This window comes from Pseudopipra pipra, chromosome 10, assembly GCF_036250125.1.
Source record: "Pseudopipra pipra isolate bDixPip1 chromosome 10, bDixPip1.hap1, whole genome shotgun sequence".
NCBI lineage: Eukaryota > Metazoa > Chordata > Aves > Passeriformes > Pipridae > Pseudopipra > Pseudopipra pipra.
In genome coordinates this window covers 13,164,701-13,181,996 of record NC_087558.1, presented here as the reverse complement: position 1 = coordinate 13,181,996, position 17,296 = coordinate 13,164,701, and the positions used below count along the sequence as shown (strand labels likewise).

The following is a 17,296-nucleotide window of genomic DNA, read 5'->3' as shown; positions in this document are numbered from 1 at the left end:
CACATTATTTTCATTCACAGTCTGAGTCAATTAATTTAAAATGCTACAACACCTGTAGTTCTTTTAATTAAAAACACACTTGACAAATATATTGTACAATAAAGTTTATTAGCTGTTCTCCTCTTTCTAACAAATGGAATGGATAGTGTTGATAATTCTTTACAAACCAAAGCTGATTTGGTTGTGGGGCTGCCCCACGACTGCCATAAGTACATCCCTCTTATAAACAATCAGTTGCAAACAAGCAATGGCAGGTACCAAATAATATGGGAATTAGAGAATTTCATTACTGAAGGTTTTGGTACAAGGTATTTATAACATTCAGCACAGAACTTTGTGCATCGCAAATGGAAGATCTTGTGCCTGTGCAACCCAAGCTGAATAGGTACAGAAAAATAAAATGTACTGTTGTCTCTGAATTCTCCCTTTGGTTAAGACATGCATATTACAAAGGGGGCAGGGGAAGACAAACACTCGAAATTCTGTAGAAAAGAGGAGAACTTGCATGTATTTTTTTCTTGTACTAATATTCCCTGGACTTCATGCCCAGCCATCATAGCCCATTTCTTTTTTTTTGTGATTAAGGAAGGTAAATTCTAATTTGTTCTTTTTTTTATTTAAAACAAAAAGCTAGGAGTAGGTGGTAAAAGAAAAATATATATTTTATATATATATATTTATACGTGTGCGCAACTATGTAAAGAAAATAATTCCCATAGTTACAGAGTTTAGTTAAAGAAAGTTTAATATATATATATTTATTATAACAAAATAGGCAGTTATTGTGGGTAAAATATTCATTAAAATCTGACCCCTAAGAACACACACATTTTTAGGCTATGAATCATTCTCTCATTGCCCTAATGACCATCTCTGCAGCTGTTTTCTGTATCACTGCCAATGGAAATTTGGCATTCCTCTGAAAAATACAAGGTTTCGTAGCACCTAAACATATTTTAGGCTCAAAAAGTGTGATGACCATTATCTATAAAGAATTCTGTAATACACTATAAATAGTGTTTCACGAGGAAGATTAAAAACATTACACATCTTTGTCCCTAGCAATTTCATTGGCAAAAAATGAAAAAATAGATTATAAGAATATCCATATGAAATTATGAAAATGAATATCCCTTGAGGACTATTAATGGGACTTAATGAAAATGTGAACTCAAAATTTGAAAGTTTCTCTCTAACTGCCTGGAAAGAAAAAAAAGATACTGTGAGAATAGAATTGAATTCAGAAAATAAAACCTGAAATTGATTGCCCTGACCAAACCATGCTATTAAAGTTAAGCGTGCAAAGTTACTCATAATTTACAACTTCCTTGAATACAACTTTTCTTTCAATTGTTATGAAATTTTAAAAGAATGTCTATAAAGCTTTTTTGAAAAATCTTTGAAAGTTACTTTCCCTTAAACATTAAGGAATTTTACCAAGCAATTCCCTCCCACCCACACCCTAAACTAATAGCTGGTCAGGCCATTCCACTGTCATGTTTGAAAAATGGCAAACCAACAACACACAATAATACAAATTATTTAAACTAAGAGAGACACCAAATGTAAAGCATTATGGGAACTGCAGAATGTGATGGTTAGGGTATGAACCACGCTGGAGAGAACTAGAGGCAGGCTCCACTGGAAGGGCTTAAGAGTCGTCAGATGTAGTAGGTGATGTCAGTTAGAAAATGAAAAATAAAAATCTGTTTTCATAATTTTTCCTTTGCTGGAACCCAGATGTAAGGACCAGACTGTTCCTCTATGATCTGTTTCACTTGGTTGTAGATTTCTTCCAGTGTGTCTCCTTGGACAATAGCTGCAAAACACAATGTGGCAATCAGCAATCATCCTTCCCAGCTCTGTACAGACCCCACGCTGCTCCACACAAGCTGTTCTTTTCTCTCAGAGTGGCAAGAGGATTTATGATTGCTGAAAGAAAAGACACCCATGGAGATTTCTGGTTTCTGTGCTGGAGTGAAGCACAGAATGGTACTGCAGGACACACAGAGCACATCCTTGGGGACAGGAAGTGGTTTCCACTGTACTATATATATGCTCAACTGAGGAGGTTTTTTTACCTTTTCCTAACCACATGTTCCAATTTGCCTGAGTCAATTCAGATCCTCCGGAATTCTTTTTGACCCAACTTTCACTGGAGTTTCCAACACAAAGCAAGACAGTACAGGGCTGTGTCCTCATACAGCCAGTCTCAGTCAGGCTTGGTGAAATCCTCAGCTGGATCCCGAAGCTTCACAGCAAAGCTGGCTGACCTTGGGATGTCTCCCCACTAACACTACCTTTGCTTTTGGCTAAAAAGAGGAGGAACTCATGGAGTTTGTTGTCCAGCCAACTGATTCAAGTTTTATAGACAACAGGCTTCCTTATACAGTTAAAAGTGCAATTTATATTCAGGTGGTGTAAGACAGATATTCTTTTGCCGAGGCTATAAAATTAGGAGTGAGCCGATATGGGTGTGTTCTGACATACCAGAATTAAGTACAGTCTCGTGGAAATGAGGATGAAGTTTGAGATATTCTTACCACATTTCAGCCTGGAAGAGCAATCACTGTGAGACAGCAACTCCTTTTTAATTAGGATTGCAATCTCAGTGTCAAGAATCCAAGAATAAAGTTTAGCATGAAAGATAGTTTTTGAGGCAGGCAAGACTCACTCTTCTGTACATCAATAGATTATTCCTCCTTCCAAGCTTTGCTTTCATGCAAATTACTTCCTTTTTATTCCTACCATTCCATTCCCATCTCCTAAAAACTGACAGCTGGGTAGCACAAAATGTAGAAAACAGGGCAGCAGAAAGACTGGGGCAGGGAGTCTGCTGTTTGCTCTGTCCTCCTCCTATGTGAAGCTGGAGCAGACTGCTGCATTCACAGCTCTGCCCAGGTAGGATGCGGAAGAAGGAACTGGGCAAAGGAGTCATATCACAGAAAGGAGGTGAAGGGGGCAGTGAACACTAAAACATGGCAAAAGAGAATGTAAGAGGAAGGAAAGGAGCAATTGCCTATCAGGGCAGGAATAGGGAAGGCTCATTTCCAGCCTCCTGAAGGTCATGACTTGACCAACCTCCCCCTACAAGCCACAATGCAAAGAATGAGCACAGTTTGAGTGATTGCAGCCCATCCCTTGCTGTTACAGGGAGTTCCACAGCATGCACAAATTTGATTTCCTAAGTACCATAATGCTGTAGTGTTCAATTTCCAGAGGCTTAATTCACTACTATCATGCTTGATCATCTTCCCAATTAAAAAAAAAAAAAGGTAATGAACAACTTCCTACAGACAGCTTTGCTGGGCAATCTCAGATCTGCAAATAAAAAGCTTCAAGCATATGAAATGTCAACAAAGCAAACATCTGCATTACAACACCCAGGAAAATGGTAGAAAGTCATGCAGTTTTTAAAGCCTATATTGAGCTCCTAGTAAATTTTCCTGTATATTAAATTAATAAATCAAACTGAAATCGGTGTAGAGGTACTAAGATGGCCCTATGCCTCAAAATAATCACAGATTATCCGAAAAACAAAGTTCAGCCTTATCTCAGTGGTTAGGTAAGTACTATTTTTACAGCAAGTAACAAAATTTCAACTCTGGCAAGGGAACATGCACAAGCAAAACACACCTGTGAAGTGTTCAGTAAATTCTTGCTCCAGTTTCATGGCTCTCTCAAATGTCTTCCTGGCTTGCTCTTCCATTAAGCGTTTATTCATTTCCCTGAAATTGAAAACATTACGTATTCTTAAATTACTATAAAATACTTGGAGTCTTTAGAAATAAAGTTTTAAACCACTGTCTGAGTATTAACCCTAATAAGAGGGTTAACCCTAACACCTAAGTGAAGACTGTAGTGGAAATGAGCTGTTCTGGCACTATGGGATTTAACACAATGACATTGGTTCTCAAGCACTTCAGTTTGGATTAGAAACCCCACCTTCAGACACTAATAATTAAACACAGGAAATTGCATATCATTTAAAATGCAGATATTACAATTATCAGCATATAACTCGCAGTTGGTTTCTCAAATAGAACTACAGCCTCAAACAATTTAGCCTGAGGTACTTTACTTTTACTCACATGATATTTTCCACTGTTTTGGGTTTAATAAAAATGGAGATTGGGTACAGCTGGGCAATCTGCAACCTTTTGATCGCATTACCAGAAACATCGAGAATGCAATGTTTACCCTAAAAAGTGAAAGAAAAAGGAAAATGGAACTAAGCAAAGTTTAAGTCACAGGCAACACAACCTAATAATTCAGAAGAGGAAACACATGTCCACTGAAGCCAACAAAATTAGAGCATTTGCATCAATGATACTGTGATTTCACCACTTTAGCACAAGGTCCCACAATGCTCCTCTGTGGGATCCCACAACCCTCTGTGGGATCACACATCATTTGATATATTCCCCACCCTTCTTTCTTCCTTCCTCTCTCCATCAGAGGTTGTGCCCAACCAGCAAAGCAGAATCATAGAGTGGAACAGCAGGACTTCAATGGCAGCACAAAAGTTCTTTGTTTTCTTTTTTTTTGGTAATAATTTGAGGATGTTTTAGGGAGGTGGCCATATCACAGATGCAGTTCAGAGAGGAGCCAAATGACTTAACTGGCATACCTGAGGGAATAACCACCCCTGATGGGGAGGAAATGTCCCACCATAGAACCTTGGATGGAACTGCAATCAAGCCCTCTCCTCCCCCAGGTACCACATGCAGAAAACCACATCACAGACGGTGAATGCCATTTATTTGGGCTGATTCATACAGCTCCTTGGGCAGCTGGAACACAATGTTAAGGCTGCTTTCCTCTCGCCCACTATTCTCCCACTATAATTTTCCAGCTCTCTGGGATATCTCATCTCAAAGGCTCTTCCCATTCCTCAGCTCCTTTCATTTCAGATACATTCATTTCTACCTCCCACATTTTTATTTCCTTCCTTTCTGAGTAGAATAGGATTAATTTGGCATAACACCACTTTAGAAAGGTACAGAGGAAGAGGAACAGAAAAACACTGTCAGGTGACTGAATTAATAAAAGTTTTTTCTTTAGCAGGAGACTAATGTGAATAGCAGAATTCTGTGAGCCAGGACATAACCAAAGGCAACTCATATCATACAACACCAATCCTGAACTCCTGCAAGATCACCCCTGAAGGGTACACTGAAAAACAAGGAAGTGACTGCAGCCTGAAATGACTGACACACTTCTGATTCTTGGCAGAAGAGATCACTGATTATTTACATTTGATCTCTTGCACAATAAAACTAGAATTTTATTTCAGGAATTCTTAAAGAGAAGTGTTCTGCCCACATGAACAACACCTATGTCTGTTTGCTTTCAACTGATGATGGCTGTTTCCCAGATACACTCCATGGGTCTGGATGCTGACTGGTAACATTTAAAAAAGGTGTTTGGATGTACTAGCAGAGTATTTTACTACACATGCTGATCTGTCCACATGTTTAAATATGGTCCATGCTCTGGGAATTGAGAATTAAGAGCATTACCTGGTCCTTTTTTCTTTTTGGAATAAAACACTATTTGCTGTGTTTGGTCCAACAACAGTGTTTGGTCCAAGTGCCAAAGGATTTTGAGCAAAGGGTGGAGGGCTAGATAGCCAGCACAGCACCTGGGATGGACCTTATGGAACATAACTGTGACAGTTTATTCCAAATCAATAATGAATGTGCATTAACAATGACCGCAAAACACAGAGATTTGCAAGCTGCTAGTGATTCTAAAGAAAAGAGGATATGAAAATTCCTTTCAAGTGAAGATTTGAAAGACAAGGAAAAGAAATGCAAGTACTTCATGATACAATTATCATGTTTTCATCCAAGGATGTTATTTTGCTCTTTGCAGAGTGCATTTAGAACAGTGTTTTACATATTTTTTAGTTCCTTACTTGCATTGCATCTGATTGAGAAGCACAGCACCCAGTGCCTTTTACAATAACTGAACAATGACATCAAAATGCATCTTTAGCTGTGTCCATTGTAGGTAAGGAAATGAGAGAAACAGGGATCAGCTGGAAGCATGAGCAAATGAACACAACTGAAAGCTATTGGAAGAATACTATTTTTGGTACTTTTGGGGTAGTAGCAGTTGCTTCTCCTAAATTCATCATAGAAAACTTGGAAATCATCTTTTGTATCCAAGTAATAAGACCCACTGAAAAGACTCATCTCTTCAGTGAGATGAAGAAGAAAACAAGAAAACAAAATTGACCAGTTTGCAGCCCTGTCACAATTTTGAAGTTCATTTCTGAAGGACAGGCCATTGTTTCTCAGAAAAATAATGTTAGCTGCAACTGAGAAAATGCTGCATCTACCCAAAGTCCCATGGAGCCTGTGCAAGAGATTTAATAGATGGAGACATCTGGTAGTGCTTTGCTCTTCATGTCCATTTATAAAAGATTCACAATCACTGTATATGTTACTACCCCAACATATGGGCAAGAGAACACAGCCAGTTTCAGGTCTAGGATGGAACTGAAGGTTTCTATCTGTGCCAGGTGAAGAAACTGCCAACAGATTTATAATGTTTAAACTGTTCAATAAATAGCTTCATCATTTACCACATAGGATAGTTTCACAGCTTCATTCAGCCTCCCTTACAAAGTACTGTTCATTCACTTGAACAATTTTGTAATTAGTATTATCTCCTTTCCTTTTCTTGCTGTTTACCACAGGGCCAGGGGTTCCACTCCATACGGTGAGAAAGGCAGCAGAAGAAAACATCACACGACCCACAGAATCTCACAATGTTCACCCTGGTTTTGCTTCTACTAAATTCGATTGCCAGAAACAACAATACTCACCCATTTAGTCAAAATGGTCTACACAGTTTTCCAGAGGACTGACTACACCCCTGTGTCACACGGGACAACCACTTACCCTCTGCATGTCCACACTGACACTGCTCACGCTTGTGAGTTCCCACCTAGAAAATAACTGTTTCTTCTCCCACAGAGATCAGACAACATTGTCTACTGTAAATGCACTGTATTTTGTAAGCAGTAGAACAACACTCATCAACTTAACATGGAACATTTGCAAAAAATTTTCACCAAAAAAGTTTCTTTAAAACTAGCACCTTGCTCTCAGAAATATGCTTCCTTCTTCCCACTTTTTTTTCAGAGATCAAGTTAACTTCAGTTTGAATTTAGAAATAATTAGATTTTGCAAGAAATAGTTAACTCAAGTCTGTTCAGTATAAAAACAGTAAGGCTGATCTCCAAAATGTAGTGGTAGTTATGGAAGAAGTCTTTCTAAAATTGGGTTTAAATACATTTACTCTACACGGGTCTATATCAAATGGATCATCATATTAATTAACTACCACCACTATTCTTAATGAGTTAATGATCTATGTATATGAGCTAATTAGCCCATAATTCCAATTATTTCTTCTACATTCTCTTTAAATAAGAGGGCACAAACTATGGGAGCTCTTTTCTCATAATTTAATCATGATGCTTTTATTATTCCAAAGCTTCATTATTTTTCTAAATGCATCTGTGACAATGTGCTTTGTTTCTGGTTTTACATAAATTCCTTTTAAAGTCAGAGGGTTCCTAATGGCTTCTTGCCATTCTTCTCTTTTTCCCTGTCAGCACAGGCAGATAATCACCTCAGTAAATGAAAGTAACTGGCACTGATTTACCTTTTCTGCTACTTCTCGCACTGATTGGACACTTGTTCCATAAAGATGATTATTGTACTGGCCAGCTTCAATGAATTTGTGATCCTGAATATCCTTCTCCATTTGCTCTCGAGAAGTGACAAAATGGTAATCACGTCCATCCACCTCATAATCTCGTTTTGGTCTAGTAGTATCTTTAAATATAAACCAGTAGTTTTTAAAGCAAAACAAAAAAACAGTGACTTTCTTCCCTACAATATCCAAAAATAGTCTCCCATTTATACTGCAAAATTTTCACAAGAAAAGAGACTGACTATTAAGACTGGTCTATAAAGTTTAGACAATATATAAACTTTTTTTAAACTCAACAGTACGTTTATGAAAAAAATTAATAGAAAACTATAATTTAGAATTGCTTTAGTATTTGCTGAGACTTACGTGGAACACATGACCCAAATTTGTCTGGAAATTCTGAGATCAGGTCATCATTTATTCTGTCTTTCATGGGTCCCAAAACAATCACGGGTCGAGTGTAACTGACTATTAAACATAAAGGAATAACAGCAGTTACATTTCAGTATGATTGCTAACTTTTAAGAGTTCAGCAAAATAAGCTCTATCACATAGCAATGGTTTTAATACCTAAAAGAACATGTATTCTTAAAGAGAATAAAAACATGTTGAAGAATGTAAATCAATTAATACCACATTCACAGTAAGGTGTTAGACCTTCACTCCCAAATCACCAACCTTGGTGACTCAAGATGAGTCCTAAATTATGAAATCTTTGGGAAAAAACCCGAAACTTTTACAAAGTAACATCCTACATTATAATGGAAAAAGCAAAATGGGGAAGTTTGAAAATCTCTTCAATTCAAAGAGGTACCTAAGCAGCAGCAGAGTTCATGCAATTCTATGTATGTATTGGGAGAAGCTTCTTTTCCTCTGAGACCACAATTAAACACACATACATAAAACAACTCAGCTTTATGTAGTTTCTGTAACTATTAACATCCTTATAAAATTAAGTGCAGTATCTTTTAAAAATAGCTTAATTTTTTATAAAGTTATAAAGGGCTTTCGGTTGAAAATTAAGCTTAAACAGAATATATCTAATTATACTGTAAGAAATAGACAAATGATTTATTCACACACTTTTTGCTGTGGCAGAAAGAGTGAGAATGCTAAAGCAATATGAAACAGAAAACTATCATTTCTGAGGTTCACACTGACAAAACTGTTAAACATACCATATTTTCCTTCTGCAATGTAAACCACACAAGAATATATTTAAGTAGCACACCTTTGGATTTTGCACTAAATAATTTAGTGATTTTATTTAATAATTTATGCCTTTATGATTTATTCATTTGAGTAATGGTAACAAGTTCAAAAGTTTATCCTGGTGCTTAGTACATAAGGGCACATGAAGCATTCTGACCATTCAGATTATATTTATTTTATACTGAGCAAGATCTACAAACCTTCTTGTTGATTGACTGGTTCATATGACAAGACATATTCCTCTTGGCCACCTAAAATGTAAATGCAAAGACATATCTATGTATTTTTTTCTAAGCCAATATAATTAGATTAAGCCATTTGATGGACTTTAACAATGCAGACATTCCTCAGCAATTACAACGATACTGATGAAGGACATCTTTCAAGAGCGATGGATTATAAAAATCACAAAGAGAAGCCAAACACCAAACTTTAAAGCATAAGACACATACAGTATAAATAATTTCCTGGTGTGCATTAGCATGTCAAACTGACATCAAGCACAAGAAGACTTTTAAAGCATTCCTGAAATGCTCTTACCCACGTGTCCCTGGATGCAATGCATGCATGCTGTCATTCACTGCTAGAGGCAATGCCACCCACATCATGGACTTTCTCCATACTCTGAAGTCAGCATTTACAAAAACACTTTTCCATATTTATATAGGGCTGACAAACATGTATGCCTATGTGTGATCTGCCATTAACTTTATCATGAACTGGCATTTATATAAACATCTTCAACCACTCTAATTCTACCAAAAAATATGATTGTATATACTAAATAACTATTACTTTATCAATTTAAAGACAAAGTTGAAAACAAAGAATGCTTTGGATTGTTCTCAGCTCCAGGAAGCACAATAGCAGTGAATGAAACTAAAATAACTGAATCTTGAACTTCAACAGCTTTTTAAATGTTAGTGAAAGCATCTGAAATATACCTCAATTGCCATCTCTCTACAAGATTATTTCTAGTCTAACATTATATATCTGAGTAAAATTTCTAACTAAAAATTAACTCCATGACAGTAGAGAATTTATAATTCTGAAGACACAAACTCAAATTATATGACATTACTTTGAAGAAAATACAGTACTTCAATAACTCCCTTGGGTAATTTTGGAACATTCTTTGGTGTTCAAAAGCCACTTACAACAGGCAAAGGAATATACCAATGCTACACCACAGTTGTATAGAAACAGATGGTAGATGAAGGCTTTTATAAATTTATATACTGCTTTTATATATCTATTCTCTGTTTCATAGAAATACCACTGATATTTTACATCTAAATTTTACAATTTCATTAACAGAAATATTTCTCTTATTTTTGAATAGATTGGCATTCAAACTGTCCTCCAGCTATACAGGAATAAACATTTTAATTTCCTAAATTGTTGCAAGTGAGGAATACCTTAAGACAGACACAAAAACATGCAACCTGTGAATTATAATATTGCAAAAAGCTACTCATGCAAATGGACTTTAGAAGGACAGTATATACTTTCAGAACCCCATTTAGGCTAGGGAGAGGAATAGGGAATCATCAACTATCAACTCATCCATAAAAAGATCCAGCTCACATATAATTAGATACTTATTTTGAGAAGTCACATTGCTATAAGGTCAAAAATTAGTTAAGCAAAGTACTAAAGAGAAAGTAACAAGTAAAAAGCATCCCCTAATTGAGGGCAAAAAGTATATATTGTCACTGTTTTTCAATATTTTGGAAAAATGAATATTAATAGAATGAACCTTTTGAACAACCGTACTCATCTGTAATCAAGATAACTTTCATATTAGACAGCAGTAAGAAGAAATTAAAAGAATATTTTAATAAAAAGTGCTCAGAATTACACATTCAGATAAGCAAATCCATGACATTCATAATAAAATCATGGCTTCTCAAGTAACAACAGAGTAAAAAACTAACTAGTGGTACCAATAATGAGCTTTAAACATAAATAAAGCAAGCCCTCAGAAAAACCTTGGAAATGGGGGAAGCAGCAAGTTTATGAACAGTCACAGTTAGATGGTTTTAATGGCGTGTCATTAAAAATGGTTAAAATTTCTAAGTTTGTCTAAGGCAACTCCCATACATGCTCAATTTTGTTATTTTCTGTGTTATTCTCAGGGAACACAGATGCCTCCCTCAACTGGTTTCTTTTCAATTACAGTCTACAGCACCATGAGCATTTTGTATACAGACATAAATTCTCTCCTTAAGTGTAATCATCTGGAAGAAAACGTGTGGATCATCACCTCTGAAAAGACCTACAGCTTCCAAACAAATATATCTGTTAATGAACCACCATCCTTATTATCCTAACATAAATGATATCTGTTTCTGAAGTGCCCGTTATACAGTGAGCAGGTAGCCCAGTGCTGATCAGTGAGCCACACTGCATGACTTCTAGTGTTCCTTCTTCTCATGTTCCTCTTCAAATCCCCAACTTTGCTATCTTCCTGCTCTGCTCTATCTTGGGGTCCTGGTCTGGACTGCAACTTTAGTGAGGAGCTGTTCACTGGAAATGAACAGTGGGATTGAAGTTCTTGCTCTGGTTTAAGACATTTTAAAGCACAGTAAAGCACATTACCCACTTCAGACTACTGAAGCCTGGCTAACAGTAAATAGTACTGTAGCTTATGCCAGTAGAAAAAGCTAACTGAGTGTGTTATTTAAAAGATATCATGTCTTCAGAGAGAGAGAGAACTAGCATGTTGATTTATCATAACTGACTCAGCACTGAATGTGTGTTGTATGCTTTGAAGACAATTCATACTAAGAACCCACACTTGACAAAATAAATGAGCTGAAAGCAAGGGTAAATACATGTTTGCTTATCTGTACTTTCATTAAAGTATATACATATTAAATCTGAGTATCAGTTATGAAAAATGTAAATATGGCAATATTTAACAGATTACATGGTTTAATTACACCTCCAGTATTAAGGCTCAACTACATGTAATTATATTTGGCAGCATTAAATTTACATTTGGGATTTAATAGGTCTAGCTATCTTGTATAATTAAAAAAAACCCAGGAATAGATTCAAATTAAGCTGAACTAAGAAAATCATTGACCAAAATAAAAATACCCATAAAGGAGGTTTGCAATGATTCTAGTCAATTTTTTAAAAACAAAGACATAGCACAATTTGCAGTACTCCACCAAACACACGAATATGGATTTCACTTGAAGGTGACTGGGAAGTTCTATTTAACATGTAATTACCCAGAAGAGACAGACAAACCAAACCAAAGAAAGGGCTACAAAACAAAGGTTCTAAATAAACAAAGAACTTAAAAACACTTACGGTAACTACTTTCACTATCGCTGGCATTAGAGGTTACATGCTCTGAAATTGCAACACAATGGAAAAAAAATAAGGAACATACACTAATGGCATGAGTCAAACAGAAAGAAAATCGACACAAAATAATCCAGATGAAAGACAATACTGATATCAAAATGCTGAAATCAATACATACTGCATATAAAAGTTTTAAGGTACTTCTCATAGCTCTCAGGATCAAGCGTAATTTCATATGAAAGGAATTGATGTTAATAAAAAGAAAAACATTAAATAGCACATCAAAATAAGATTACGAAAAGTACACTAATTCACAGTTCACATGTAACCCTGCAATTTTTAGGTTTTCACTTCAGGATGAATTTTGTTGTGCAAAAACTGTGGGATTATGCATTTCAACTTTTATCTAGGCAATTTATTGATTACATTGAGAGTCTTGCAGCAGAAGATACTGGACTGTGTGATAGGAAATACAGCGTTGCACATTCAGTAATTGACACTTTCCTATGGTCTGTTAAAGAGTTTACTTTAAGTGCAATTAAGATTTTATTTTGTTTCCCAGTAATGCTTTAGCTTTCAAAGCTCTTCCCTTTGATGAAGGGCTATCTATATTCACTTCATGCCTTTTTATTATGGACTATCTATATTCATTTCATGCCCTTTGCATAGTAATCAAAATACTTTGCTACAAGGTGTTTACATTTACTATTTTTGTGTAAGTAACTGTTAAATATTTTTATGATAAAATTAATGCAATTGAAGAGTTTCAGGTATACAGTCTATTGTTACCTGAAAATTCTACAAATGTAGTGAACAAGTATCAACTTCAGTATTGCTGAACTTGACTGAAAAAATCCATTTTCATGCCATCCAATGAATGTGTCTATTTGCAATGAAAAACACTAATTTTCACAGTTCAACACTGCATAAAAAAATTTGTGTTTGAACTATACAAATTAAAACAATTAATTTGAAATTATGTACCTGACTCTGTGCATGCACTAATACTTATTGTCATGAGCAGCCTTTGTAATACATTAAATTCAGTGCAGTTCCTCCTCTAGAAGATTGAAAAGAAGGAAGCAAGGGGACTCTAGAGGTAAGAACACATTAACAAAGCAAGTATGCTTCTACTGATTAATAAACATTAAAAAACTTAATCATATGTAAACTAATTAACTGTTTCAATTTTTTTTTTAATAAAGTGAACTAATATTTTAAATTCACAAATCTCTGGCTAGACTGAGCTCCTCATTTCACTTCTGTGCAGGAAAAACAGACAAATGCTTCCTAATGTTTGCAAGTATCAGAAATTTGGATCTACTCCATTTCACTTTCCAGTCTTGGAAAAACTATGTCCACATTGGCATGGAAGAGGTAAATTGTGATGTTTATAAGCCCCTGGGTAGAATGTGAGAGGGAGACATTGCCAATTGAGAATACAAGTGGTGTGATATTCTATGGGCTCAACTGGTAAAGATGTAAATCCTGAAACGCCAGCAAGAACAACAGTCCTGCAGACCCCAAGTAACACAACTTGTATTAAACATGGTAAGGCAGTTTCAAAAAGTCTGTGCTGAAAAACAGACTAGAGGCCAGTTGTTTATATGACAGAATCACCTAGAGATATCTCTGGACCATACTATATAGTTTAAACTAGGTATGATTATTAGGCCATAAAGGCTGCTTATGATCTAATCTTAGCCATAAGACCATAAAGGTTGCTAAGGTCTTCTGTTCTAGATGAAGAATTCCATTCAAAGTAGCCATTTCAGAAATGAAAAATTAATGTTACAGCTACTGGAATTTTTATTTCATGACTGAGGCCAGGTACAGAAGTACACTGAGTCTTATATGTAATTTCACAAACATGGTGCCTAAGAGTTGTGCCCTGGGAAGAAATGTTACCTTTGAAAACCTCTAGTCACATCTCTTTAGGGACTATTGCATAAACACCTAACAGTCTATGTTTAATATCTGCGATGAAAGCAAGGCCTTGACTTTATTCACTTGTCATTTTAGTGCATTTAGTGGTGGGGTGTTTGTACACAAACGGATCTGTTAAGAGTACTCGGCAACTTTTGAATCTTAACTGTCTTCAAATAGAAATACAACAAATGCTTATGTGTCTCTTCTATCAGATACCCCTCCATAGCACCATAAACGTTCCAGTCAGCCAGAAAAACTCTCACTGCATTTGTTAAGGAAAGGTTTTGCTTGCTTTAAGTAGCTGTAAACATCAGTCACCTGGAGAGAGGAGTGAAACTGTAACTAGTTAAAGTATGACAGCAATGGTTGTACTATTACAGTAAAAAGCCATAAGGTTATTTTTAAATAAATAAAAATACAAATATAGAAGTGACATTAAAAAACAATCACCAAATTTAAAACCACAGTACTGTTAAGGACAAACACGTAAGCACTGATAAGCCTCTGAAAAACAAAATAATCTAACATGATAGTCACATGAACTTTTACATGTTCCTGAAAGCAAAAACCCCCAGAAGATTAACTAGGAAAAGCTAAGGAACCATTTTTAGAGTCAACCTCCTTATGCCAGTAGAGCACCAGTCTCAAAGAGATCTGTCAAAAAAAAGTAGTAACTTTTCAGATGGAGGTTAAAATAACTTGGGAGTATTTTGATCACTTACTCAGGCCTTTTGATCCCATGTCGTCAGGGACCTCCTGCAGAGTAGTCCCCAGAGGGCAAGCAATAAAAAGACAATCACAAAGAAAATAATTGTCAGTAATATATAAAATTGGCGCTACGACAGGAGACAGTTCCCAGAACATCACAGGGAAAAATAAGTCTATAGGATTTGACCTGACTGGCACATGAAGTGTAATCAGTAATGCAAATGGCAGAGAACAGTTTGTTTTGAACCTGATCTGAATTAGCAAATTTATCCAACTGCTTTTTGAGAAGACACTTGTTTTTTTTGTGATAGCAACAACAATGAAAATCAAAGTAACCTCTCATCATTAGGAAAAATCAAATTAGAATTAATGACTTTGAAGAACCAGTCTAAAGGGACTGATCTGAGAAGCTGGCAAGCTCCATTGTACTTTCATCACTGCTGTGCCTTCTCCTCTAAGTTAGAAACAAGGATGCATCACTGACAGCACTGGAAGGCAGTTAACCCCTCCAGTTATTCAACAGTATTGCCCAATTTATTTTAAACTGGGATGCTCTTGTGTTAAATTTTATTTTAACAGCAAACAAACATTTGCATTGATTTTGTAGATTGGTTTGCCATTGGCACTGCAAGCTCCTTAGCCTGTTGCAGCTCATGAAACTGTCTCCATGGTAACACCCTACTGCAATCTAGCAGGCCCTTCTACTGTGCTTCGCTCTCCATCGAATGCCACATACTTACGGTCAATATCACTGGTTTCCTGCTCACTCTGGTCCTTGTTCTTGTAGAAGGGAAATTTTCGGGAAAAGAGGTTCTTTTTACGCTTGTCATTGAATGACTGCTGAAGAAGAGAAGGAGGGGCAAAACAAAGGATGTCTAATGTCTGTGTGAACAAAGGCCCAGACCAGCAGCTTTGCGGAAGCTGACTCCTACAACCACATTATGCAGTGCATGTTTCAGTTTAACACTATCTCCTCAGCTCATGAGAAACAGAGATCAGGATCACTACTTTGCTCATACCCTCTGTATTTCACATGCTTAGTACTGAAATAACTGTAGGGTTAGTTCAGGCTGGGTCATTCTATGCAGCCTGACCTGTATTTCACAAATTTAGGCTTGCTGGGGGTGTAAAAAAACCTAAAAAACAAGGTTGCTGTAAGATGGCCAAACCATAATGACTCGAAGTCAATTAAATCACTAATATTATCTCATATAGGTGTTACAATATTTAAAAAAAAAAGCTGAGGCTTCACACATGCTTTTGCAAACAGCTGATATTATAACAGCACGCCAGAAGTGTTTGCCAGTGTTACTCATTTGCAAAGGCAAAACTGTAAATACTTTGTTGACAACTGCTAAATAACAGCTCATAAAGAAAAATGGAAGTTAAAAGCTGCGTTGTCCCAACTGCTCTTACAATAAAACTAAGTAACAGTGAAATAGGAAAAAAAGAAAAAAGGAATGTGTCCAGCTAAAATACCCAAATAATTAAAAAAACAAACCCCAAACCTGTATTTGTTTCAATGTTTCGTAATTGCAATCCATTGCAAGTTCACTGAAAGCAATTACTTCACTCTATTCTGCATTCCAACATCTTTCAAGAGACAAACTAATTTCAATTGTTTATTGTGGTAATTATGTTTTTCAAGGGTGACTTTATAATCACCATGTGAAGACCTCTGTATATCAAGGATCACATTCAGCAACTTTCAACATTTAATTGCTCATGTTGCTGAAGAATTTCTGCATCTCAGTGGCTGCAAACAATTTTAGAGTTACCTACATAGACATATACACCCATGTGAATATAAACTATTACTGTGCTCCTGTACAAGACATAGAGAGCATCGATGTGTTTTCATTAATTTATAGGTATGTCTACAGGTATAATTAACATAGAATTTAGTATTATCTTCTGCTGAAGACATTATGTGACTACAGCATCTTTAATTTGCTGTTCCAAGTCAATAAAGAGACTTAATGTATAAATAAATCAGTAATGTTTTTATTGTGATTATGCCCAGACCTAGAGCTAACACAGATAGCTTAAAGCCAGCTGAAATTTCTTTTCATCTTTAGGCATACATGAATCATTTTGCTAAGATATGAAATTTGTCATGTTTTTGTCATTTGGTTTGCAGAAACTGCCACAGGAAGGACAGCAAAAGTAGGAAAGCATCCAACTTGGTTTTGAGACCCTGTACTGCAGGGGGACTGTTTATTTCTAAGCTAAGCTAAGCAGAGCCCGTGTGCAGCAGAAAGTAATAGAAGTGCCACAGAAACATTTTTTAAAAGCTACTATAAAAAAAATTCATACATTTAAGACTCTATTAACAGCTATTTCTAAAATTTGAAGCATGTTAACTTCCAAGTGATTGTTTCTCTCTCTTCAGCCA

The 17,296-nt window shown here is 36.0% G+C and overlaps 1 protein-coding gene across 29 annotated transcripts in view; it reads right to left on the bottom strand.

Moving 5' to 3' along the window:
* Window positions 1–89: 89 nt before the first annotated feature.
* The window catches only part of DLG1 (discs large MAGUK scaffold protein 1), a 142,435-nt gene continuing 125,228 nt past the window's right edge, over window positions 90–17,296 (bottom strand). For 8 of the 29 annotated variants that reach the window (XM_064666304.1, XM_064666314.1, XM_064666327.1 and 5 more), the window contains 9 exons: window positions 15,642–15,741; window positions 12,268–12,309; window positions 10,703–10,738; window positions 9,144–9,194; window positions 8,098–8,199; window positions 7,681–7,853; window positions 4,092–4,201; window positions 3,637–3,728; window positions 90–1,819 (listed from right to left, as the gene is read on the bottom strand). In XM_064666304.1, coding sequence (XP_064522374.1) covers window positions 1,713–1,819; window positions 3,637–3,728; window positions 4,092–4,201; window positions 7,681–7,853; window positions 8,098–8,199; window positions 9,144–9,194; window positions 10,703–10,738; window positions 12,268–12,309; window positions 15,642–15,741 — 813 coding nt within the window. In that variant the 3' untranslated portion in view covers window positions 90–1,712. Of the gene's footprint in view, window positions 1,820–3,636; window positions 3,729–4,091; window positions 4,202–7,680; window positions 7,854–8,097; window positions 8,200–9,143; window positions 9,195–10,702; window positions 10,739–12,267; window positions 12,310–14,915; window positions 14,950–15,641; window positions 15,742–17,296 lie in introns of all 29 variants that reach the window. The other 21 variants (XM_064666310.1, XM_064666323.1, XM_064666328.1 and 18 more) reach the window with 12 other exon arrangements.